Source organism: Sinocyclocheilus rhinocerous, unplaced genomic scaffold (genome assembly GCF_001515625.1).
Source record: "Sinocyclocheilus rhinocerous isolate Xijiao unplaced genomic scaffold, SAMN03320098_v1.1 scaffold633, whole genome shotgun sequence".
In the NCBI taxonomy this organism is placed as follows: Eukaryota; Metazoa; Chordata; class Actinopteri; order Cypriniformes; family Cyprinidae; genus Sinocyclocheilus; species Sinocyclocheilus rhinocerous.
Window position 1 is genome coordinate 304,791 of NW_015654568.1, and position 27,964 is coordinate 332,754.

General features: G+C 37.2%; 1 protein-coding gene across 1 annotated transcript; it reads left to right on the forward strand.

Annotated features, from left to right (window-relative positions):
- On the forward strand, window positions 1-27,123 carry LOC107717650 (RNA-binding protein 20-like). The gene is given in 13 exon segments (XM_016524464.1): window positions 1-5; window positions 1,272-2,268; window positions 3,065-3,126; window positions 3,531-3,628; window positions 4,315-4,412; window positions 15,288-15,431; window positions 15,825-16,024; window positions 16,056-16,677; window positions 17,030-17,122; window positions 17,945-18,494; window positions 22,775-22,882; window positions 23,287-23,408; window positions 26,982-27,123. Coding segments are annotated over 13 exon segments (3,168 nt in total). The 3' UTR covers window positions 27,051-27,123.
- The last annotated feature ends 841 nt before the right edge of the window (window positions 27,124-27,964 follow it).

The following is a 27,964-nucleotide window of genomic DNA, read 5'->3' on the forward strand; positions in this document are numbered from 1 at the left end:
ATGAGGTAATCTGACAGCGTTGCATTCCGTCTCTCTCGTGTTTCTGGTTAGCCTATGCTCGTGGCTTTGGAGAGTGATTTGCAGGGAGGGTGGAATCTTATGCTTTCAAAGCTAGCTTGCTATTGCTAGCCTCTCCAAAATTCCCTATCCTACTTTTTACAGGAAGTAGAAATGTAAATTACCCCTCAAGTCATTGAACACTGTGTAGGAATGCTGTAAATTGGAATGCAACTATGGTCTGTCTCCTCCATACAAATTGTTAATGAAATGTGTTATAAATATGAACACTTGTGTAATGAGTAGAAAAATAGACATCTTATTATCTTCTGGTCTAAAGAAAGAAGGGATAATTTATTTAGAGCCGGTACTGATGTGTGAACTTTACGATCTGGAAAGGCTCCTGTAAATCCATGTCATACTCTTAAATGACTACAGCACTACTCTGGAGAGGTGCTAATCCCACCAAAAGATTCAGTTGCACAAATTCAGATCTGAAAGGATCTGAGGGCCTCCCCTTGTTCCAGCTTTTTCTTGACTGCTCATGCATAACCTTGGTCTGTGTTTGAAACACCAGAACACCTGGAATCTACTTCATGAAAAACCTCTGAGGTTAAAGGACTAAAAAAATCCCCTTATCATGGTCTGTACCTTTGAGAAACATTGTTGTTCCCTCTTTCACCACTATTACAACTTTCCCTTGGGTTTGCCACTTATGTCAGCTCTTGGCTTAGATGGTGTGTGCTCATCTAGAGTGGTATCAGGCTTGCACAGATATTTTGATTGATAGTAGTGCTTGCTAAATTTAGCAAACATGTGAGCGCATTAATCAGTCCACTCAACAGGGACAGGGAGTCCAAAGTTTCTATACTCATGTCTAGCCAGGAAGAATGTTTCTGAATTGGACAAAACCTTGAGGTTTTGCAAAACAACACGTTTAATTTTTAAAAGCTCTCACTAAAATAGTGACCCATGTAACTGTTTTTGGTTCCTGTAATGTTCTGGGAACATTATTTTTGTTTTTTTAAAAAGTTCCTAGAACAGATATTTGAGGTTATTTTTGGATAGCCAGGAAGGTTTTTTATGGAAATAATAACCAATTACTTCAACATAATCTAAATTTGTTAATCAGAATCAGAGTAACCATACTCTACAATTAGAAGAACATTGTGTGTTTGCTGGCTGAATGTTTGGATAGTCACTAGTTTTTTCTGTGTACATTTGCCATGGATTATGGCCATTTAATTGATGAACTGTTATGTTTCTCTTCACAGTACCTCAGGAGAAAAGCTTGATAATAAGTCTGCTCATCTGGCTGGTGCTCATGGTGGAGTGGGTCAGAACCTGCTGCTGAGTCCTGCCAGTCTTCAGCTGGCTCAGCTTCAGGCCCAGCTCACCCTACACCGCCTCAAACTCGCCCAGACCACCAATACCGCCGCCGCAGCCACTGTCCTAAATCAGGTTCTTTCCAATGTGGCCATGTCCCAACCTCTCTTCAACCATCTTCGGGGTTCCAGCATGGCCCAGCCCCACAGTGGGGCCTTTCCACCTCCACCCATAGCCTTCCCACCACCAAATGCTGCACTGGGACAACTGGTTGGTGGTGGCTTTGCCCCAAATCCCACTGGAATCAGGCCCACCAACTACAGTGGGGTGTCCAGCCAGAAACCTAGTCAGCACAATGATTTTGGCAAAAAGCCTGGAACGTATTCGACGGACACGGACCGTCGCTTGCAGTTTGGATATTTGGGAGGGGCTTCAGTGGTCACTAGTAAAGCATGTGATGGAGAACAGTATGGTGGAGCCTCTACACAATCCAGAAACAATGTCCACAGCAATTTTCAAAGAGACTTCTACTCCCCTGAAACACCAGTACAACAAACTGGTTTCATGGGAGGAAGCAATAATCAGAATCTGGGATCAGCCTCTAAGGATCAATGGAAAGGTCTGATCAACTTTGGGAAGATGGATATAGGTACAGGAACAGGTTCTGGGGGTTGGGTACCACCCGGATTTGTGGGTCAGAGAGCAGAGTTGTACAACCCAGAGGAACCCACAGCAGATCCTAAGTTCAACTCGACATGTGGCCCAGGAATTGGCCCACCCATTGGACAGCAAGGGGGAATTCAACACCAGCCACATGTTTCCCAGGGCGAGGAAGGGGTGACCTTGCAATTGCAACCCCACCAGTTCAATGACTATCATGGGACAATACCGTCACACCTACCCCATCAGTGCACCATTTGTGAGAAGAAGGTTTACAACCTGAAGGTGAGTAGATCTGGCTTGTTGGTTGAGATTAAAGGAAATTGCACATTCACACCAACCTCAAAGATGGATTAGCATTTGCACTACAAATGTAATGTGTTTTCAACTACTCCAAATGTTGATTGCATCAGATACAGTTTAAGATTTCGTTATAACCAGTTGTCCAGTTGAGATCAGACGACCCAAGATGGGATAAAAAACATTTTTGACTTGTATTTAATTCTGACACTCTGCAATCAGATAACAAAGACGGATCTCAATACTAGGTGTGAACAGAATCAAATATCTGTAAGACAAACCTCAAAAGACTCTTCACTTTTTTCCTACATGTGCCAAATTCATGCTAAGCTTTGAATGCTACTTATGAACTGTGTATTGTATCTAAGTATGTTTATCCTGATGTCTCCAGCATCCAGTGTACAGAATTGAGATCCAGTTGGTCTCGACTGCAGCAACTGTTTTTTTTCCCAGTTATTTCTGCAGAACTGAGAGGTTTTTCATGATACTTGGCTAAAATGGGCTCATTGGTTACACTAGGGTGTAAATGCTTTTGTGGCAGCTGGCATGTGTCGAGTGGAGGCAGGTTTAGAGGGGGGCGAGGACGCAGTTGTTCTGCAAGAGTTTGCCGTAATCGCATTCGTTCTCAACTATTGCTCGCCTTTTCTCTGCTGTGAACTACTAGCTTTCTAATTGGCCTAGGTTGTGGCTATGCCAGGGGAATCTCTCACTCTCATACAGTATAGAAGGATCATAGTGAAGTCTATCTGACAGGCGTATCGTGTGTGTATGCTGTTTTCAGGACTGGGACCAGCATGTGAAGGGCAAGTTACATCTGCAGAACTGTTCGCTCTACACCGAAAGGTGAGTACAAAGGAAAATACCATTTGTACCATGTTACAGCATTCATCAATTGATGAGCGGTGTATTTCTAAGTGTCTTATGATGGTGATAATCAATCAGCAAACTCTGATGCATGGGCGGCTACAGTAATAGTTGCTAACCTGGTGTAGAAACAAGATATTTTTAAAGGGCTTGTTTGTATGTGATCTATTTTGATCCTTGCTATGTTCCGGTCATCGCCTGTGATTCTCTTGTTAAGCATTTTATGAGTACAGCCAATCTCCGTATTAAACGCAGAGTTATTTTATAAAGAGTCTTCTTCCATATAGAGAGGGTTATGACCTGAATTCGAGCTGTGTCATAAGATATAGTCAGACCAGATGCACTGGGATTTAGGATCTAAATGCAGTGCTGTCCCTTCACAGCCCGACGCTCGGAGCAGTGCACTTTCCAGTGTCGTCTGAAGGATGTCTCAACATGGCATTGAGTAACACTATGGCATACACGTCGGCTGCCAGTCAAGGTAAGACTCAAATCTCCAAATTTGTTAGTCAGTGTAAGTGCTGAAAATTCAGGAGACTGAAAGCTCTGGGACGTGATTTTAGAGGACTCTATTTTTAGGGCTGTCAGTACAGTGGCAGGGGAGCGGAGTGTTTACAGACTGGCACACTGGGTGACGTCTGCTAACACCAGTTTTTGTGTTTGTCGGAAACTTTTCACTGGTTATTTTTTATTGAATGTGTTCCTTGTTTTGATATCTTTTGATTAGACCCCATGAAATAGCATGTTTGTTAGATTTTAGGCCATCTATATACTAGTGCACTTCTTAAAGTTAACAAATTAGACATGCAAAACATGGTTCAACTGCATGTCTTTAGTTATGCTAACACTCTTACTTTTTAATTAGATTCGACCTACTTTTTTATCATTTGGTTGCAAATTAAGTGACTTTCTGTGGTTTTGCGGGGCAGTAACATAAACTAAATGCTATTGTCTATTTTAAAAAGAACTACAAGCCCTTCAGTACTCCCTGTCCCAACTTCCTGTTTCAATAGGAAATACATCAACACAATACAAAACTACTTAAGTCAAACTATTTCATGGGGTTAGATGTATGTGATTAGATGTATTCTACACAATTGTAGACAACATTTATTATATAAAAACATATATTTGGATATCTGAAGTGCCGTTTCCTGTTTTCTACAGATGCTTCAACTGGAAGTGCTTCATATTTGCCTGCCACATCCATGAAGTCATTTCCTCTGGCAGGGGCGGGATTTACTTCACACCAAGCAGGGGTAAAGGTTAGAATTGGGCAAACAATTAAACAGATTTTTTTTTTTAATGATATCTGATATTTGATGTTGACTTTTTAAGAAACGTAATTTAAAAATTGTAGTAGTTGTACAATTTAAAAAAATTCACCTAGCTGTATTTGATGAGGTCTTTATTTGTGAATGTTTGTTGGCTTATCTCATAGCATTGTTCTTTTCGCCTTTAGCTCACAGGGTTTGTAAAGAAGCCAAGAGTGTTGCGATACAGAACGCGCTATATTTAGGTCACACTATTTCACTGACTGACAAATTACTTAGTGCTTATTATCACAGTCTAACGGTTATTATTCAAAGCACAACTGAGCCATCTTCACAGCTAGAGCTCGTTGAGAACAGGTGGAAGCCAGCAGTATTGTACGGCTCAGTCACTGCTTACAATTAAAGAGTTTAGTTCAGTAGCATCAATATGGGATTGTTTCTGTATCAAGAGTTGTGAATATATATCTTTGCAGACTTTCCAGAGCAACTGTATTTTTACAGCTAAATGAATAGGTGCCGATCACACTCGGTTCAGGCAGTTGTTATGTTGTCGTGTTGTTGTAATATAGTGGGAATTCATCAGGCCAGACAGATCTTGTCCCATGTGAAAACTAACACTAGTTTTTGTTGTCCAGGGACTTTATTTAGCTCTGTGATCAGGCTCCAAAATTAACTTTTTGCCCGACCTGCCAGTGCTGAGTGATTAGAAAAAAATCTACCACCCATGATACAAAGCACAGTATCACAGACAGAAAGAATACATAAACATTACTAATTAATTTCATCTTTTTTGTACATTGAATTACATTAACAATATATTTAATGACAAAAAAAAATTGTATAACATTTTTTCTTGCAAATATCTAAAAAACAGTGCTGATCATTGCTGTCAGTTGTAGCAATATATAGTCTCACAATGAAACATGATGACATAAAACCACCTATTTTGCGTTGGTTTTTGGTTTAGATTTTTGAAGTTAGGACAAAATAACAGAGATTTTTTTCAGCTAAAAAAACTAATGGTAAATGTTCCACTGAGGTTTTCTTCAGTAAAGGGTTATTGGTTTGAATCTCTTACATCAGTGTGAGTCTGACTGTATTCTTGTGCTGTATTATGTTGTAATTCCTAAAATAAATAAATGTTACTGGCCAAATTAAATAATTCCGCGTTATTTAAAGCCAATTTTTATTTACCAAATTATACTAATTAATATGATCTTTTTCATTTAAATTTTAATATATTTAAGTGTATAATTTTAGAATAAATTTTATTTTTGCATTATTTTGTCTTATTTTTTTTTTTAAATGACGTGCATATGCAAGTTTAGTGTAGCAAACCAAAGCAGGCCTGTGGGTTCAAGGCTAAAGAACTACAACAAAGTCATCTTGTGGTCAAGGACTCCAAACTATGTGAGAAAAGACAGAGATTAACCGAGACTGAGTTACCAAGAGAGAATCACTTTGGGGAAGGAAAATGTCATACGCCTTACAATCACAGTTTACAGTCATAAAAATAATAATAGTTATAATAATTATTTGGTTATTAATAATTATACTTTTTTGTGCGTTATAACACAAAATTTACTTAGTGTAAAGATGTTCAAAAGTTTGGTGTCGTAGGATTTTTTTTAAAGGGATAGTTCACCCAAAAATTTATATTCTTTCTGGGCCTTGAACGTGGTAGTTACCTTGCTGTCTATGGGAGGGTCAGAAAGCTCTCAGATTTCATCAAAAATATCTTAATTTGTGTTCCGAAGATGAACGAAGGTTTTACGGGTTTTAGAACGACATGAGGTTGAGTAGAATTTTCTTTTTTGGGAGAACTATCCCTTTAATGTTTTTGAAAGAAGTCTCATACGCTCACCAAGACTAATATTTTAATATTAATGTATTTATTAATGTAATACTCTGAAAAATTACTGCAACTGAAAATTACAGTTTTCTATTTCATTATATTTTCAAATATAATGTATTCCGGCTTGGCAAAGCTGCTCAAGAAACTTTTCTTCTTATCAATGTTGAAAAAGTTGTGCTGCGAAATTTTTGTGTAGAAACTGTGATACATTTTTTGTCAGGATCCTTGATGAATGAACAGAAATCTTTTGTAATATTATTAATCTTTTTACGGTCACTTTCGATCAGTTTAATGCTCCCTTGCTAAATACTTTTAAATGGTAGTCTGACTAAAAATAGATACATATTACAATTGATTATTAAAATTACAGATAATTTATTTTATATATTATATTATAGTTTCTAAATATGTATTTTATTCATTGTTATGCATTTCATTCTTGTCACGGGTTTGCATTCTGACAGTCTGTTTTTCATTTCATCTCTCATGCTCGTTCTTTGATTGTATGAACTAATAGTAATGTGAGTCGCGCTCAGACAGACGGCAGAGTGTGACTGATGGGTCTTCACATATGGACGGCGTGAAGCATTGTTTCGGATTAGATGCTCTGACCTTGCACAGACGTCTGCCACCTATAATTGAAACCATGTCCTGTGCAGGACGGTATTGTATGCGGTTGCCAGTTTGTGGATTCAAAGACCCACACAAAGATTCTTTATGGTGGTCTTTTTAGCCAAGTTATTTATGATTTAGTCCACTGGAGAGGTGAAAGCATGGGCTAATGTTAGCTCCTATTAAACCCACCTGTTTTACAGCAGCTGTACATCGGCGGTGCTTTTATAACTCTTTTAGTTTTCAGCTTATCGTGTGAAAGGATGCACAGACTCAGACTCTGGTTCAGAAATCAGTGCACACAGAAATTCAGGCTTTTCGACAGAACTGTCCGGCCAAGTAATCAAGATTTGTGTGATGTGTTCCAGGTTTCTTTAAAGGCTCTGAGGCTGGGAATTCAATTTCAGCCCACAGAATCGAAACCTGATCTTTGGGGCTAAAGGCTTCCTGACAGGGGGAATGCCAGGAGATCTATGAAATTCAGAAAGCGCATGCTATAGATTTCAGATGAACCTGTTTCAGGGCCCATGTAAAGCAGTTTAAACCCTCTCTAGATAAGCAAACAGATGTATCTGTAGCGTGATATGGTGCCCGTCATCTCCAAAGAGAATGCCTTTCATTCTCCTAATTTATGATGTGCTCACGACAAATCTCTTCATTTCTTGCCAAATGTGACATCCATAATGTAGCACTACTGCATTCTGTTACAGTCACTTAAAGAGATGTGTCAAAGTACCAATGCATTTTTATAACAAGAGAAACAAAGCTCTGTCACTGGTGATAGATGTTGGCAGACAATGACTGAAAAATATTTTTGCTTTATGGAAACTTCAGGTACATTTTACTGGTAACACTGAATACATCATATATGTTACATATCGTAACACTAGTTATATTTATTAGTTGTAAATAAAAAAAAAAGTTAAATAAAAAAGATAATTGGAGTACGTTTCATAAATCTACTACAGAATTTAATGACTAATTTCAGTGTGTTACTTTCCATTTCCTTGTAACTGTTTATAAAATTTACTAACAATTTCTGAGTGAAAATAGTTTCTACGCCAATTTTTGTTCATTGTATATATTTTATGCAAATTTTAGGACATCGCATTAATTGAAATGTATGCATTTTATCCTTGACTCTGCTAGCGCATCTAAATAAAAGTTAAATAAATAAATAAATAAAAAAAGACATATTACTGTCCCTTAACATGTCATGTGACAAAATTATCCAGAATAATTTTTGTATTATTCGGATTTTCCGCATTAATAATATTAGCAATATTAGCATATGGAAATATTCCAATATTTTGTTGGCATACAGAAAACATTTCAACAGTTATCTATAGTATCTATAGTCTAGTTATTTCTCATCTTTATTTAGTGTTAAAATGCTTTATCACAACTTAACTTTAAGTCACAATTTAGGCTTATTATAGTTAACTAAAAATAAAATGTGACTATAACAAACATTTTCTTGAAATAAAATAAACTTTAACTGAAATACAGTATAAAAGTCATAATTAGATTATTTTATTTAAGCGAAGGCAGTATTTCTTGTTTTCATTTAATCTACAGGTGCATCTCAATAAATTAGAATGTCATGGAAAAGTTCATTTATTTCAGTAATTCAACTCAAATTGTGAAACTCGTGTATTAAATCAATTCAATGCACACAGACTGAAGTAGTTTAAGTCTTTGGTTCTTTTAATTGTGATGATTTTGGCTCACATTTAACAAAAACCCACCAATTCACTATCTCAACAAATTAGAATACTTCAAAAGACCAATAAAAAAAACATTTTTAGTGAATTGTTGGCAATCTGGAAAGTATGTTCATTTACTGTACATGTACTCAATACTTGATAGGGGCTCCTTTTGCTTTAATTACTGCCTCAATTCAGCGTGGCATGGAGGTGATCAGTTTGTGGCACTGCTGACGTGGTATGGAAGCCCAGGTTTCTTTGACAGTGGCCTTCAGCTCATCTGCATTTTTTGGTCTCTTGTTTCTCATTTTCCTCGTGACAATACCCCATAGATTCTCTATGGGGTTCAGGTCTGGTGAGTTTCCTGGCCAGTCAAGCACACCAACACCATGGTCATTTAACCAACTTTTGGTGCTTTTGGCAGTGTGGGCAGGTGACAAATCCTGCTGGAAAATGAAATCAACATCTTCAAAAAGCTGGTCAGCAGAAGGAAGCATGAAGTGCTCCAAAATGTCTTGGTAAACGAGTGCAGTGACGTTGGTTTTCAAAAAACACAATGGACCAACACCAGCAGATGACATTGCACCCCAAATCATCACAGACTGTGGAAACTTAACACTGGACTTCAAGCAACTTGGGCTATGAGCTTCTCCACCCTTCCTCCAGACTCTAGGACCTTGGTTTCCAAATGAAATACAAAACTTGCTCTCATCTGAAAAGAGGACTTTGGACCACTGGGCAACAGTCCAGTTCTTCTTCTCCTTAGCCCAGGTAAGACGCCTCTGACGTTGTCTGTGGTTCAGGAGTGGCTTAACAAAAGGAATACGACAACTGTAGCCAAATTCCTTGACACGTCTGTGTGTGGTGGCTCTTGATGCCTTGACCCCAGCCTCAGTCCATTCCTTGTGAAGTTCACTCAAATTCTTGAATCGATTTTGCTTGACAATCCTCATAAGGCTGCAGTTCTCTCGGTTGGTTGTGCATCTTTTTCTTCCACACTTTTTCCTTCCACTCAACTTTCTGTTAACATGCTTGGATACAGCACTCTGTGAACAGCCAGCTTCTTTGGCAATGAATGTTTGTGGCTTACCCTCCTTGTGAAGGGTTTTTTTTAAAGGGATAGTTCACCCAAAAATTTATATTCTTTCTGGGCCTTGAACGTGGTAGTTACCTTGCTGTCTATGGGAGGGTCAGAAAGCTCTCAGATTTCATCAAAAATATCTTAATTTGTGTTCCGAAGATGAACGAAGGTTTTACGGGTTTTAGAACGACATGAGGTTGAGTAGAATTTTCTTTTTTGGGAGAACTATCCCTTTAATGTTTTTGAAAGAAGTCTCATACGCTCACCAAGACTAATATTTTAATATTAATGTATTTATTAATGTAATACTCTGAAAAATTACTGCAACTGAAAATTACAGTTTTCTATTTCATTATATTTTCAAATATAATGTATTCCGGCTTGGCAAAGCTGCTCAAGAAACTTTTCTTCTTATCAATGTTGAAAAAGTTGTGCTGCGAAATTTTTGTGTAGAAACTGTGATACATTTTTTGTCAGGATCCTTGATGAATGAACAGAAATCTTTTGTAATATTATTAATCTTTTTACGGTCACTTTCGATCAGTTTAATGCTCCCTTGCTAAATACTTTTAAATGGTAGTCTGACTAAAAATAGATACATATTACAATTGATTATTAAAATTACAGATAATTTATTTTATATATTATATTATAGTTTCTAAATATGTATTTTATTCATTGTTATGCATTTCATTCTTGTCACGGGTTTGCATTCTGACAGTCTGTTTTTCATTTCATCTCTCATGCTCGTTCTTTGATTGTATGAACTAATAGTAATGTGAGTCGCGCTCAGACAGACGGCAGAGTGTGACTGATGGGTCTTCACATATGGACGGCGTGAAGCATTGTTTCGGATTAGATGCTCTGACCTTGCACAGACGTCTGCCACCTATAATTGAAACCATGTCCTGTGCAGGACGGTATTGTATGCGGTTGCCAGTTTGTGGATTCAAAGACCCACACAAAGATTCTTTATGGTGGTCTTTTTAGCCAAGTTATTTATGATTTAGTCCACTGGAGAGGTGAAAGCATGGGCTAATGTTAGCTCCTATTAAACCCACCTGTTTTACAGCAGCTGTACATCGGCGGTGCTTTTATAACTCTTTTAGTTTTCAGCTTATCGTGTGAAAGGATGCACAGACTCAGACTCTGGTTCAGAAATCAGTGTGCACAGAAATTCAGGCTTTTCGACAGAACTGTCCGGCCAAGTAATCAAGATTTGTGTGATGTGTTCCAGGTTTCTTTAAAGGCTCTGAGGCTGGGAATTCAATTTCAGCCCACAGAATCGAAACCTGATCTTTGGGGCTAAAGGCTTCCTGACAGGGGGAATGCCAGGAGATCTATGAAATTCAGAAAGCGCATGCTATAGATTTCAGATGAACCTGTTTCAGGGCCCATGTAAAGCAGTTTAAACCCTCTCTAGATAAGCAAACAGATGTATCTGTAGCGTGATATGGTGCCCGTCATCTCCAAAGAGAATGCCTTTCATTCTCCTAATTTATGATGTGCTCACGACAAATCTCTTCATTTCTTGCCAAATGTGACATCCATAATGTAGCACTACTGCATTCTGTTACAGTCACGTAAAGAGATGTGTCAAAGTACCAATGCATTTTTATAACAAGAGAAACAAAGCTCTGTCACTGGTGACAGATGTTGGCAGACAATGACTGAAAAATATTTTTGCTTTATGGAAACTTCAGGTACATTTTACTGGTAACACTGAATACATCATATATGTTACATATCGTAACACTAGTTATATTTATTAGTTGTAAATAAAAAAAAAAGTTAAATAAAAAAGATAATTGGAGTACGTTTCATAAATCTACTACAGAATTTAATGACTAATTTCAGTGTGTTACTTTCCATTTCCTTGTAACTGTTTATAAAATTTACTAACAATTTCTGAGTGAAAATAGTTTCTACGCCAATTTTTGTTCATTGTATATATTTTATGCAAATTTTAGGACATCGCATTAATTGAAATGTATGCATTTTATCCTTGACTCTGCTAGCGCATCTAAATAAAAGTTAAATAAATAAATAAATAAAAAAAGACATATTACTGTCCCTTAACATGTCATGTGACAAAATTATCCAGAATAATTTTTGTATTATTCGGATTTTCCGCATTAATAATATTAGCAATTATATTGTATGGAAATATTCCAATATTTTGTTGGCATACAGAAAACATTTCAACAGTTATCTATAGTCTCAGTTATCTAGTTATTTCTCATCTTTATTTAGTGTTAAAATGCTTTATCACAACTTAACTTTAAGTCACAATTTAGGCTTATTATAGTTAACTAAAAATAAAATGTGACTATAACAAACATTTTCTTGAAATAAAATAAACTTTAACTGAAATGCAGTATAAAAGTCATAATTAGATTATTTTATTTAAGCGAAGGCAGTATTTCTTGTTTTCATTTAATCTACAGGTGCATCTCAATAAATTAGAATGTCATGGAAAAGTTCATTTATTTCAGTAATTCAACTCAAATTGTGAAACTCGTGTATTAAATCAATTCAATGCACACAGACTGAAGTAGTTTAAGTCTTTGGTTCTTTTAATTGTGATGATTTTGGCTCACATTTAACAAAAACCCACCAATTCACAATCTCAACAAATTAGAATACTTCATAAGAACATAAAATAGAATACTTCATAAAAACATTTTTATTTAATACACGAGTTTCACAATTTGAGTTGAATTACTGAAATAAATGAACTTTTCCACGACATTCTAATTTATTGAGATGCACCTGTAAGTTGATGTTCTAAAAAAACAACACTAAAAAAAGAAAATACTGAAACTTTAACTGAAATTAATATGAAAACTGAAAATATTAAAATACTTCAAAATATTAATAAAACGTATAAGAGTATCCTGCTACTAAAATAACACCGAACCGTTTTGTCAAAATTGAGGTACGTACCGAACCGTCATGTTTGTGTACCGTTACTCCCCTAATAGCAACACTTACTCGACCAATGGCACAAGTTTGGGGGCGTGGCTATCTGTTTGGCCAGCCAATGACAGAGAGAAAAGGTGTTTGGGGAAACCTGTTTGAAAGACTCGTTATTTTTGCAGCACTCTCTCTTTGATGATGCTCGCCTAAAGCACATTTAATACTTTACGTTTCAGTGGATAGACTCTTAAAGGGGTCATATGATGTTGCTAAAAAGAACATTATTTTGTGTATTTGGTGTAATGAAATGTGTTTATGCGGTTTAAGGTTTGCACCAAGAGCTTGTAACACTCCAAAGAGAAAGGAAAACTTGAAATCGCATCATATGACCCCTTTAAAATAAAAGGTATTAAGCCTTTTATGGGTAAAATAAGGTACACATATGTAACTTTTAGCTTTTGTATCTTAGAGTATCGCCCCAGTGACAGCTTTGTTCCATTTTTTTTTCTAAAAGTGTAGTTGTAGACCAATCATAAAAAAATGTCTTTTGATTGGCATTCCGTGCCGGCCAATCAGCAGCAGCCACTGCCCCTCAGGGTTTCACTGCACTGCCAGAGCTATGTTTCACCCAGCATTTCAATATAATCACCTTCACTGCCAGAACATTGGGCCACTCAACAATCTTCGACTGCCTACAAAAAGCTGAACGAACTCCAAAACACTGGTGTTGCATTTTACTAGGCCAGCACACAGAAGCCTTTCACAGTTACACTCTGACTTATACAGTATATAGCAGAGGCATAAACAGACGGTTTGGCGGTCTGTTTTGGTATGTGTTTATGGAGGCAGACCTAATGTGACCTTTTTGGCACATTTGGCCAAAAGGAAAATCTGTCAGGAAGCCATTCATAGAATTATCACGAGCTCTGCGCCGACTGTTATAGTCGGTCAGCGGCCAGCCGCAGATAAACCCAGAAATCAACCGTGTCTAGATTAAAATTGGTTTAAGGCTTTGAATTCGTAAGTGGTTGTCACATGCTGTGCCTTTTTTTGGCACCGATTTGAGATCCGGTCTGAATCCGACAGTTGAATCGTTTACACGGACGACAGGATCGTCATGAGTTTCCCTGCTTTCATTCTCACGATCAGTGCTGATGATAAGTAATCGGTTCTCACGCACTCTGTGGATCTCTGTGGTGCTTACACTATAATACTCCTCCTATGGTGTGTAAATTGCAGTGTAAACACTGCCCCTCGTCTCTGACCCTGCGCTCATGTGGGCTGAGCACCTCTCACACTTGCTGCTGTCAATCAAATCCTGCCTCCTCCGTGTAAAACAACTCCCTGTACACATCCTACCGCGCTGTAGCTTATATTACCATCATGAAAACTTCATTTGACATGCTTTTTAAAGTATTTTCGATTGTGTTATACGTGCAGGTAATAAAAGGTAGTCTGAAAATATAATTCTTAAATTATATTTCCTGTAGAATAAAATACATTATTTACATACATTTTTATTACATATTGTGGTACAGGTATAATATATGCTACCATAACGGTTTGGGGTAAGTAAGATTATTTGTAAGTATTTTTTGAAAGAAATTAAAACTTTTATTCAGTATGAATGCATAAAATGTGCATAAAATGTATATATATATATATATATATCATCAGTAATTTCATTATTTCATTAAATAATCTGAAAAAGAAAAGTCATGGTTTCCAATAAAAATATGAAGCAGCACTGAAACCAACATGAATAATAATAGAGTTTCTTGAGCAGCAGTATATTAAAATGATTTCTGAAGAATCATGTGGCACTGAAGACTGGAGTAATGGCTTTTAATGAGCAGAACTTCTTTCAAAAAACATAAAAAATGTTTCTGACCTCAAACATTTGAATGGTAGCATAGGTTAATTAGATAAAAATGACATTTTAAATCCCTTCTAGGGTTTGGTATGATAATATAATATAGAATTATTATTAACCTTTAATTATCTATTTTAGATCATAGAATAATTAGCCAAAATTACATAGTTACATTTTAGAGACTTTATTAAGTTTTTCAATTGTTGGAATTAATATAATATTAAAAAAATAATTTTATTATGGGATTTTATTTAAAATATTATATTATAATATGGATTAATTTTATGAGACATTTATGACATCCCATAGTGATATCTTTTTTTTTTTCAGATCAGGTTTAAGTTTTCAGTATGCTTAGGATTGTTTTTTTTATTTTTTATAATACATTTCAACCTGAAGTATGTTAATGTACATTTAGCAATTTAACTTAATTGAGGACTGTAGGCCAAAAGTGAATGTTGCATTATATCCAACTATATTAGATTATATTGAAGTGTATTCAATTTATTTTTTAGAATTAAACAAAATATAAATACAGTTTTGAAGGCTTTGCATATTTTCTTTTACTAAAATTGGACATCTCTGATTTAGTCCCTCAGCTGCTACACTTTCTATCAGTATTTCAGGTGAATGTAGTATTTGAGCACCAGTAGGTGGCATTAGTGAGCACAGCAGGGGCCAGATGATGGAGCTGTTTGAACACACATGAACACAACTGCTAGTCACAGATATCTTAAACGTTCACATATATCCCATCTATATATTGTTGATGTTTTTAAAATGTTTACTACGGAATGCTAATCTACGTGTCCTCTCTCAGTTTGTTCAGCGTAAAGCGTGTCCCGGACACGTCGTGCACATCTGTAACCTCCCGGAGGGCAGCTGCACGGAGAATGACGTCATTAACTTAGGGCTTCCCTTCGGCAAAGTGACCAACTACATCCTCATGCGCTCGACGCATCAGGTAAGAGATTTCAGCTCTGACATGAAGAAAGCGATGATATATCGTGCAGTTTGTCGTAAATAAAATGCTAGCGCTAGGCTACAGAGTAGCTATAGAGCACTGCAAGCACTTTATTTACTTGATCTTCGTACGTTTAAACCCCGACACCGATGATGTCTCCATCACCCCGATTCGTTAATCAAACTTGACTTTTTGATTGGTCCTGTTAGTACAGACTGGATCAAATTCTGGGTTCAGTGCCAAGTTTGACATGTGCCTGAAATGCCTGGCATTGAATTGACCTTGTAACTGTCTCGAAGATTTATTACGCAATTAAAAAGAATATCCGTTCGGATCACATTTGACACATTTTATGTTCCGTGCACGCTTTAACGATTTTATCTTCGGCGTCAGGCTTTTCTGGAAATGGCATACGTGGAGGCGGCGCAGGCGATGGTGCAGTACTACCAGCTGCAGCCGGCTACCATCAACGGACACAAGCTACTGATCCGCAAGCTTTTCAAGACAATAAACCTGCCAAAGAGCACAATTCTAAGAATTTTGCCACATGTGTTTTAAATGTAATTTTTTAAAGATTTTTCCTTTTCTTTATCGTTGTCTCAAACCTGCTGCTGTTTTGTGCAGGTATTTGCCGGAGCGTGCCAGATCACGCAGTCCAGTCAGTCGTTCTCTGAGTCCGCGCTCACACAGTCCGAGCTTCACGTCCTGTAGCTCCGCCCACAGTCCACCGGGGCCGCCCTGTCGGCCTGACTGGAGCAACGGCATGGGGCCCCGCCGGCCCTCTTGGGACTGGACATCCCATTCCCGAGGCGACGAGGACCCCCGCAAGAGAGATGACTGGAGGAACGATGAGGAAGAGAGACCCAACGGATGGCTGTCCGAGCGCAGGAAACCCTACCTTAAAACAGGGGACCGGATCAGCCCACGTATGGGGCCCGGGGACGAGCGGGGCAGGGACTGGTACCCCCGCGGAAGCCCCCAGGGTTCGTCCTTCTCCTCTTATCACTCCATAGACGACTTTTACAAGAAAGACTCACTGTACAAGACTGATAAACTGAGCAGGCCACAACATCAGAGACACGAGGGGAAAACAAAGAGAAGGGAAGGCGGCGACTACCACAGACCCCGACACTCAGAGTCAGACGTGACGGACGACACAAACTCCAACCGGACAGCTGAAGACAGAGGACGCAGCAAGAGGCCGAGCCGGAGACAAGACAGGGAGGAGAAGGAGCCCGAAAATCAGGCATGTCCTGTTTCAGTTCAATAGGGTTCATTTGAAGAACAACTGTAATACTGTTTCAACTGAATCACAACATTTGAAATTATACACAGAATGTTAAGAATATTAAACATGTAAATATAAAATATATTAGCATTCAGTTCGTATATTTTATAAAATATCTTTATATTATTTTAGTTTAATATATTATTTAAAATATATAAACTTTCACGAAATTTAAATATTTAAATATACTATTTTATTAAATATTTTATTTATTTTTTAATAATCTATATTATATTACATTATATTATATTATATCCAAATGTGCTTTATAGACAATATTTTAATAGCACTGTTTTTTTTTGTATTATAGAAGGAAGAATATAGAGCCAAAGACAGATCAACGTCTCCTCATAACAGCAAACCTGTAGAGTCTCCAAAGTGTGACAGAGATGGTGACAGTGAGGTAAACATATGTTCATTCATTCATCTACCAGTCTGCGTTATGTCATTTAATAATATTACAACTTAAAACAACTGTTTTCCGAAATTTATTCCTGTGATGCAAAGCTGAATTTTCAGCATCATTACTGCAGTCTTCAGCATCACGTGAGGGCTCATCCTGATCACGGGATTCGCACAAACCCAACTCAGAGTGTTTTCCTTTCTGACCCAGAAACCAGGTAAAGATGTTGACTCCATTATCCAAGACATCAATTCCCAGAGAGAGCGAGACGAGATGCAGGAGACTGACAGGTGAGACCAGGACACATTTGTATTGAGACTTTTTGGGTCATTTGTTTAAATTCTGGATCTACTGATTTATTTTACGATACATAAAAATGCCAATTCATATTTATAATGAAATGAATACATCTCTTCTATCATCGAAGAATGATTTGAACTTCTAATTAGTTTAAAATCAAAATTCAAAACTAAAAATGAAAAATTTTGGTCTGAAATGTCAGGGTGATTTGAGTAGTTTGGTATCATATTATTATTATTGTTATCATTTAGAATTGTATATTATTATTTTATTTTATATAATATAATGTTTTATATGTCATGGAAATCTAAGTCATGTGGTGTGACCAACAGAAGGTAGACCTTCATGACTGTGTGATAATATAGAATTATTAACTAAATTTCAGTTTTCTATTTTAGGTATAATATAGATAAATTAGCTACAGTGTTTGAAACAGTTGTGCTGCTTCATATATTTGTGGAAACCTTGATAATCTTTTTTTTCAGGTAAAAGTATTAATTTCTAATGTTTCCTGGTTTTCAGGGACTGGAAAGTGTAGATGATGGAGAGGAGGAGAGCTGGTATCCTAAAAGCATGGAGGAACTGGTGACCGTAGATGAAGTTGGAGGAGAGGACGACTCTATAGTTGAACCTGATCTACCTGATCTTCACGAGGAGGACCAGAGAGTCGAGCCCAGCCAGTCGACAGCAGAGAGCCCTAAACCAAACGCAAAGACCCCAACTGAAGGCGAAGAGACCACGTTGGACCCTCCTACCCTTCCACTGCTGGTTCTGGTCCCAGAAGAAAGCTCTGGAGGTGCTCAGTCCAGCCCTGGAGAGAGACCATCTGCCCCAGAGCAACCGGTCTGTCAACTCAACCGCTTCCCGTCCCAGGAGTTCAAGAGCGCTTTGGAGGAGACCTGCTCCGCCACTCATCTAGACACACACATCGACACAACCACACCAGCTGGCCCTCTAAACAACAGCAGCACATGTGAAAGTGGGAAAGTGAAGGACTTGAGTAATGATGAGAGAAAGACAGCAGAGATGGACAACAAGGAACCATGTCTCAAACAGGACAGTCAGAAGAAAGGTACTCACAACTGACTTTAGTTTGTTAGTGACTGTCTATAATGACCCGGTCCCAGCTAATGAAAATAAAAACGTTTTGATAATGTTCCCATTAAGTTATATAATAAAGCAATAGGCCCCAAGAAGCTGTGGTTTACAGTGAATTTATAACAGCTAAGCGGCGTTGTTAGGCACGACGCGAAGCGAACCCCCTTAGCGGTTATAAATTCACTGTAAACCACGGCTTCACGGGGCTTATTGCTTTTATAAAATGGTTATTCCGTATACGTAGTAAGGTTTCACAAAATAAAACAGAGCAAATAAAGTGTAATGATATTAATAAAAACATTCTTCCGCCAAACAATGTAGTTCCTCAGAATCGGTTGTGGTTGCAACAAAGTGGTTGCCAAGCAACACACAAATGTAAACAAAGGTGTGTGTTTGTAGAGTAATTTACAACAGCTTCGAACGTGGCTCAACCAATCAGAATCAAGGACCGGAACTTTCCGTTTTATAAATGTTATTTATAAGCTATAAGAAGTCGTAACTTTGACAGAACCTTACCAGAACAATAGCCAGTGTTCTAAACATAGCCTGTTAGCTGGGGAGTTTGGGAGTGTTACTTCTTCATACTAATACCATTGTAGTTCTTAGTTCCTCATAGAGATCTAAAAAGTGTCACTTACCATTGATTGGCGAATTTTTGCATGTGAAATCCTGTCATTTTAATAGGAATCCACATTGGGAATTATATTTTAAGGGCGAAGGATTTCCCCATGCAGATTTCACATCAGATTTGGTCATGCAAATTCCCCACTCAGACCAACATTATTAACTAAATTTCAGTTTTCTATTTTAGGTATAATATAGATAAATTAGCTACAATGGCATTTTTAAATTTTAGATAGTAAATATAGAATACTTGGATATAGAATTGTATTAATTTTGAAATTGAAAATGCAAAAAGAAATGATTAAAATTAACACATTGTTAATTTTTTTGTAATTCATAATATGGATTCAAATTAAAATATTTATTATATAATATTATATGTATAATATTATATAATATTTAAGAGTTTAAAATCAGATAATTTGACTTGTTCATAACAAGGAAAGGTTAGTTCAGTTTGTAAAATGACTTGAAGCTGGAGGAGAGGACGACTCTATAGTTGAACCTGATCTACCTGATCTTCACGAGGAGGACCAGAGAGTCAAGCCCAGTCAGTCGACAGCAGAGAGCCCTAAACCAAACGCAAAGACCCCAACTGAAGGCGAAGAGACCACGTTGGAACCTCCTACCCTTCCACTGCTGGTTCTGGTCCCAGAAGAAAGCTCTGGAGGTGCTCAGTCCAGCCCTGGAGAGAGACCATCTGCCCCAGAGCAACCGGTCTGTCAACTCAACCGCTTCCCGTCCCAGGAGTTCAAGAGCGCTTTGGAGGAGACCTGCTCCGCCACTCATCTAGACACACACATCGACACAACCACACCAGCTGGCCCTCTAAACAACAGCAGCACATGTGAAAGTGGGAAAGTGAAGGACTTGAGTAATGATGAGAGAAAGACAGCAGAGATGGACAACAAGGAACCATGTCTCAAACAGGACAGTCAGAAGAAAGGTACTCACAACTGACTTTAGTTTGTTAGTGACTGTCTATAATGACCCGGTCCCAGCTAATGAAAATAAAAACGTTTTGATAATGTTCCCATTAAGTTATATAATAAAGCAATAGGCCCCAAGAAGCTGTGGTTTACAGTGAATTTATAACAGCTAAGCGGCGTTGTTAGGCACGACGCGAAGCGAACCCCCTTAGCGGTTATAAATTCACTGTAAACCACGGCTTCACGGGGCTTATTGCTTTTATAAAATAGTTATTCCGTATACGTAGTAAGGTTTCACAAAATAAAACAGAGCAAATAAAGTGTAATGATATTAATAAAAACATTCTTCCGCCAAACAATGTAGTTCCTCAGAATCGGTTGTGGTTGCAACAAAGTGGTTGCCAAGCAACACACAAATGTAAACAAAGGTGTGTGTTTGTAGAGTAATTTACAACAGCTTCGAACGTGGCTCAACCAATCAGAATCAAGGACCGGAACTTTCCGTTTTATAAATGTTATTTATAAGCTATAAGAAGTCGTAACTTTGACAGAACCTTACCAGAACAATAGCCAGTGTTCTAAACATAGCCTGTTAGCTGGGGAGTTTGGGAGTGTTACTTCTTCATACTAATACCATTGTAGTTCTTAGTTCCTCATAGAGATCTAAAAAGTGTCACTTACCATTGATTGGCGAATTTTTGCATGTGAAATCCTGTCATTTTAATAGGAATCCACATTGGGAATTATATTTTAAGGGCGAAGGATTTCCCCATGCAGATTTCACATCAGATTTGGTCATGCAAATTCCCCACTCAGACCAACAGAAAGATGAAAGATAAAGCTTGGTTTATATGTGACTTTTGTGTGAGCTGTGCATCATACATACATGCTTCACTGACAATAGACAATAGACCTTAGATTCACAATAGACCTTTTTTGCTTGCAAAATTGCGCTAATAAGACCGCACCTGTCTAATTACAGAATCATACGATTAAGATTGCTGTTCAAAAGCGGTTCAGATTCACTGACTGAGCGAGTTTTCTTCAAAGCGTTAACTAGTGAGTAAGTCCGAAACTTAGATACTTCTGACTGACTCATTAAAAAATAACAAATTCTGGAGAATAATGTCACGAACTTCGAATTTTGCACTTAAATATTATCAATATTTCAATTATATTTGAATTTAAAAGGCATAAATTCAGTTAGGGGGAAAAAAGGCCACAAGAGGGTGCATCGAGTAAAATATTTCTAATGCATGTTTATTAAAAGCAATACAATAACATGACTATCTGTGAAAAAAGTGTACTATGTTTAAAATAATGTTTATAAACCAAATATAATTAATTACATTGCTTAAACAATTATGGCATCATGTATGTATGCACAGTTTAATACAAAGGGCTGAAAGCCAATCATACAGAGTACTTTTTCATTTAAAACATGAGATGCAGTGGGATGGGAAAAAAACTGCCATAAAGTTTCGAGACATGTTTTTTTTAAAGTTGAACTTACATTAATTTTACATGGCTTTCTATACAGGCATCTCTCTTGTGTGAGACGCGACTACAATGGTGATAGATGTCCCGCTAGAAAATGCGCAAAAATATGCGTTGTGTGTGAACGGCTTGGTTTCAGTTTTGACGTTAACAAGATCTTCTTCGCATTGATAAGCCTGCCTTAACGCACACCTAAAACTCGAATGCAAAAACGTTGGATAGTGGATTTTCATTTTAAATTCGCCAAATATTCTAAATTCTAATACTTATTTGACAGCTCTAGCTCACGCTGTTCATTTTTCCATGCAAAAAACACTAGTGTGCACTCAAACGTAATTTAAAAATTAGCCAACACCACCTAACAAGACGAATCTGACGAAACAGCATTTTTTGCATTTGCATTTGCAACAATTTTAGATGCAGCCCTACTAATATTTTTTAATGAGCCAAGCAAAAATGTAACTTCACTTGATTAAACTTTGACTTGATTGAAAAGCTTTGACATTTTGATAATAATCTTTTTTTTCGTTTTGTGACTTTTGCCTGACCTGTTAAAAAGTGCAAGTTTTTGAGAATAATTTGCCCATGAATCAGACATCACTGTTCGCGCCATGTTCATTTTTGCATGCCGGAAACAATGGTGTGCAGTTGAAAGTGTCCTAAAAATGAACTAATGCCACCTCACAAGATGATATCTGACTGAACTGCATTTGTTGCATTTGCACAGTCCTGCTAATATTTGTTTTAATGAGCCAAGCAAAAATGTACCTAAACTTGATTAAATTTGCAAAGCTTTTCTGGAAAAGCTTTGACATTTTGATAATAACGTTTTTGTGTTTTGTGACACGAGGATAGGTAGATGATGTCATAATTTTCAGGTTAAAGCAAATGATCTGCGGAAGCTTGACTGAACTAATGCTTTCATGGTAAAAAAAAAAAATACCAAAATTGTATCAAATTTGGAAATTTTGACAAATTGTTTTTTTTTTTTACCTACAAAACTTGTTCAATTCAGTCATCCAAGATTTTTTTTTAGAAGTTGCATTTAAAATCTACTTGCCTCAAAAACCTTAGGGGGGCAATTTTGAACATTTTGTGGCAGTTTAATGTGATTTACAGGCTGCAGATACAAATTTTTTTACTCAAATCAATGATACACAACAAACACTAAAGCATTTCTTTACACCTATTTCATCTATTCCAGATATTCCTGACTCATTACCGGCCCCTTCACCTCAGGCAACAGACATCTTTGTTGCGTCACCCTCGCAGGAGCAGGAGAAAGCCATCAGTGAACACAGCATACCGTTAGGTACGTCCATCAGAAGTCAAAAGGGTCGAACCAAACGCCGCAAGTGCCATTTGGTCAGGAAGACGAAAGCATGAGCAATAGTAATAGCGACGCTTTGCAGCGAGAGCAGCACTAATGAATGGCTCTGGCTGTGATGTGGGCTCTCAGTGGGTGACTGAAGCCTTTAAGGCCAGCTGATGTCAGTGGAGCATTTGTCATCCTGCTGAGTGAGGTGTGAATTGCACCCTCGAGGCCCAAGCTTGTGTACTCATTACCACACAGTTAACACACTAGATTCCCTCACAGAAGAGCTGACTTTACACCCCTGCACACACTCACAGAGACGTATATGTGAAATGTGCCTCAGAAAGAAGTGTGGGTATGGTGTCGTTCTGATTTCCTGCTGGTTTTGTTGTTTTTGGCAGGTGTGGAGTTCATCGTGCCAAGGACGGGGTTTTATTGCAACCTGTGTAGTTTGTTTTACACCAGCGAACAAACAGCCAAGACGTCACACTGTCGGAGTACAATTCACTACAGGAACCTACAGGTCATAAATACGAACATACAGTCTTCCTTTCTCTTTTCACACAAATATGAACGGTTCTCTTTTTCTTAACCTTTTCTGTGCAAAGTTATATGACAACCGATGACAACACAACAACATAAACCCAAAAGCGACTGATTGATGATTCAAAGAGCTCTAATAATACACACATTTTAACATAAGAATTTATAAAATAAAATGATATGCTTCAAATTTCTGAATTTCATATTATACTTGTGTGTGATAAATAGACTGGAGCAGGCCTGATATTTCGTCAATGGCAAAAACGCTTTTGTTTGCATGATACATCCACACCCATAGGTGTCAGTATGAAGTCCAACACTACTTGCGTAACATGCCAGTGAAACATAAAACTTTTTAGCGCACCTTTACATAACATTTATGATACCATTAGAAAATTTTTTCAAACAAACTTTGTTTGTTAGGTGTGGCATGTAAGATTTATCGCAAGTATTCTTAAGAAAGAAGATGATTAATTATGATATCAAATGTTGGTTGGTGTCAGAGTGAAGCAGTACTTCCTGATTGGAATTATGGCCCATTTGTGAAACTTTTACTACCTCAGACATCGTTTGCTAGTGGGAACACAATTAACTTTTCATTGAGGGTCATTGGTTGAACTTGTTCATTTCTGGTTGTTCATTTGGAGTAAGCTCTACTTAAGAAACTGATCTGATGACAGTAGATTTAGGCTAGAAACATGCCTTATGCAAATGAATCAAACTTTCAAGCAGTACATATGGGAAAAGTTACACTACAGACAAGCTAACTACGTGGAAGCTATATAAGTGATTCAAATCAGTGAATCAGCGAAATCAGTGAACTGCTGCTTAAAAACTCTTCTCAAATAAACTGATTCACTTAAACGAATCAGACTTTACAAAGGTACATATGAGATTTGCTATATTACTGATGAGTTAACTACATTGAAGTTACTTAAGGGACTTGAATCAGTGAACTGTTTCTTAAAATCTCTTCCTAAATGAACTGATTCACTAAAATTAATCAGACTTTCCAACAGTACATCTAAGATTAGCTACACTTACAGGTTAGCTAACTACATGGAAGCTACATAAGTGATTCAAATCAGTGAATCAATGAATTGTTTCTTAAAATCTCTTTTTTAAACAAACTGATTCACTTAAATGAATCAGACTTTACAACAGTACATAAGAGATTAGCAACATTACTGACTAGCAAACTACATTGAAGCTACTTAAGGGATTCGAATTAATGAACTGTTTCTTAAAATCTCTTCCAAAACAAACTGATACACTAAAATAAATCAGACGTTCTAGCGGTAGATATGGGATCAGCTATATTACTGACTAGCTAACTACAGTGATGCTATTTAAGGGACCTAAATTGGTAAATTGTTTCTCAAAATCTCTTCACAAAACAAACCGATTCACTAAAATGAATCAAACTTTCAAGTGGTATAGATGAGATAAGATACACTACTGATTAGCTAACTACATGGAAGGTACTTAAGTGACATGAATCAGTGAATCAGTAAATGTTTTCTTAAAATTTCTTGCCAAACAAAGCAGTACATATAAGACTAGCTACATTACTGGCTAGCTAACTGCATTGAAGCTACTTAAGGGACTTGAATCAGTGAATTGTTTCTTAAAATCTCTTTCCAAACAAACTGATTCACTAAAATGAATCAGACTTTCCAACAGTACATCTGAAATTAGCTACACTTACAGACTTGCTAACTACATAGAAGCTACTTAAGTGACTCAGATCAGTGAATCAGTGAACTGTTTCCTAAAATCTCTTCCTAAACAAACTAATTCACTTAATTGAAGCAGACTTTTCAGTGGTACATATGAGATTAGCAACATTACTGCCTAGCTAACTACATTGAAGCTACTAAAGTGACTCGAATAAGTGATTTGTTTCTGAAAATCACTTCTCAAATGAACTGATTCGCTAAAATTCATCACATATTCAAGCGGTACATGAGATTAGCTACATTCCTGACTACCTAAATACATGAAAGCTACTTAGCTACTTATGGAAGACTCGAATCAGTGAATTATTTCTTAATCTCTTCCCAAATGAACTGATTCACTAAAATGAATCAGACTTTCCAGCGGTACATATGAGAGGACCACATAGCAGAGTGTATTTGAATATTGCGTCAGCTCGCTTGGCAGTAAATCTGCACGCAATGTGAACAATGTGAAATGCGAAATTCAACAATGTGAAATTCAAACAGCGATGTAACATTTGGCCACGCTACACTGCCACTTGTTGGAAATAGTAGCTTGTTACTGAAAAGACTACACTTACTTAGTTACTCCGCACCACTGCAATGACTGCAATGTAAGATTGACTGATCTAAGACGCCCGGTCCTCAGGGTGGGATAAAGTTTCTCATTATAACCCTTCAGAAACGCACACATATAGACAGACACACTTTCCAACACAACATGGTTGAGGCGGCAAGGAGCCAGACATTCCCCGTCATCACAGTCAGACCACAACCAGTTGTTGTGTCTCTCAGACTAGAGCGGTCGGCCAAAGAGCGTCACCTCATACTTCACTTCTCCGCCTTGAGGTCCGCCAGCTGTGTTGAGTTTACAAGAACTACAGTGAGAAGCTGACAGCTGAATTTAACACCAGAAGAGCAAGACAGGTGAAACTGAGACAGACAGAGAGAGAGACAGACTGTAAACACCACAGGAAACACCTGCCTCATTATAACCCTTCAGAAACGCACACATATAGACAGACGAACACACTTTCCAACACAACATGGTTGAGGCGGCAAGGAGCCGGACATTCCCCGTCATCACAGTCAGACCACAACCAGTTGTTGTGTCTCTCAGACTAGAGCGGTCGGCCAAAGAGCGTCACCTCATACTTCACTTCTCCGCCTTGAGGTCCGCCAGCTGTGTTGAGTTTACAAGAACTACAGTGAGAAGCTGACAGCTGAATTTAACACCAGAAGAGCAAGACAGGTGAAACTGAGACAGACAGAGAGAGAGACAGACTGTAAACACCACAGGAAACACCTGCTTTCCTCCCACATTTTGACCTTCTTCTGTTTCAACTCTCCTTGTTTCACTGCTAAACAAATACGCTTTTTGGAAGGACGCACATATATGGGAGTTTCTTCAACTCTTATGTCTTTAAATCCGACCTCAACAATAAGTCCAGTAGAACATGAGCGCAAAATTACTTTGCAACTTTAAAATATAAAAGTACTATCATGCAATTTAGTCAAATTATGCAAAAACTAAGTAGATTGTCAGCCATTTTATCTACTAGTAGACACTGTTAGTGGAAAATGATTAAACAAATGGGTTTGAAAAGTATGTTTATGATAGAGTTTAGTCTCTAAGCCAAAAGAGCCCAGAAACACGCCATATACAAATGTAGCATGAACTTAATTGAGTATAACAGTCACAACAGATGCTCTCAGTCAGCCATTTTAGTCAGAGAAACCAAACTGTTGCTCTTCATGGCTGCTCCTATGCCTGTAATCTAGAAGTAAACTGTTCTTCGTGTAATTTAACGGAAGATTGTTTGTGTTTTTTATAGAAGTATCTGTCGCAGCTGGCGGAGGAAAGTCTCTTGAACTTCCACACGGAGTCGCCAAACACTGAATGAAGCTCACGTGAGACTATCAGGACTGCACCACTGCTGGGACATGCTGAGAGACACAAAACAAGGACAAAGAGGATGGGACACAAGGAGAACAAGAGCAATTGGATCCTCTGTGTACTCTAGTTCATAGCGATATGTATTGTACGAAAGTTTTCAAGAATTACAAAATTGGCTTATTAAATGTCATATATTTTAAAGGAGTAGTTCACTGAGAAATGTAAGCTCCAAACATGTTACTTTTTGTTCTGCGAAATACAAATTTTATTTCAGAATGTTTATGATGCTATTTTTCTATACAGTGGAATTGAAGCGTTTTGTGGTTACAAAATTTAAAAAGCACCATAAAAGTATCATAAAAGTAGTCCATGCAACATGTGCACTATATTAATTTAGTTTCATCATAGCCATGATTCAGCTAAAATAAGGGAAAGAATCAGGGTTATTGTCGCAAACTAAAACCATAAATTTGTTACTTGAAACAAATGTTAACTGAAATGAAATCTAAAAAAAAAACTTAAACTTATTTTATTTCAGCTAATTGCTAAGGCAACATTTCTTATTTTCATTTCGTTTAACTTTAAGTACTAAAATAACTAAAACTAAAAATAATAAAAGAAAACGAATAAATAACAAATAAAAACTATATAGACATTTTTTTTAAACAAAACAAAACCAAAAAAATTACTAAAATGAACTAAAATTAAAACAAACGAAAATAAATAAAAATGAAATCTAATTCACAATATTAACAAAAACTTAGTATAATATACTAATATAACACTAAGAAATAATTAGTACAACATGGCCATGATTTACTTAAAATGAGGAAAAGAATTAACAAGTCATGGGAACTAATTCTTAGTTCGTGACCACAATATCTTTTTATCCAACATGTCATTTGTACTCGACAGCCCCAG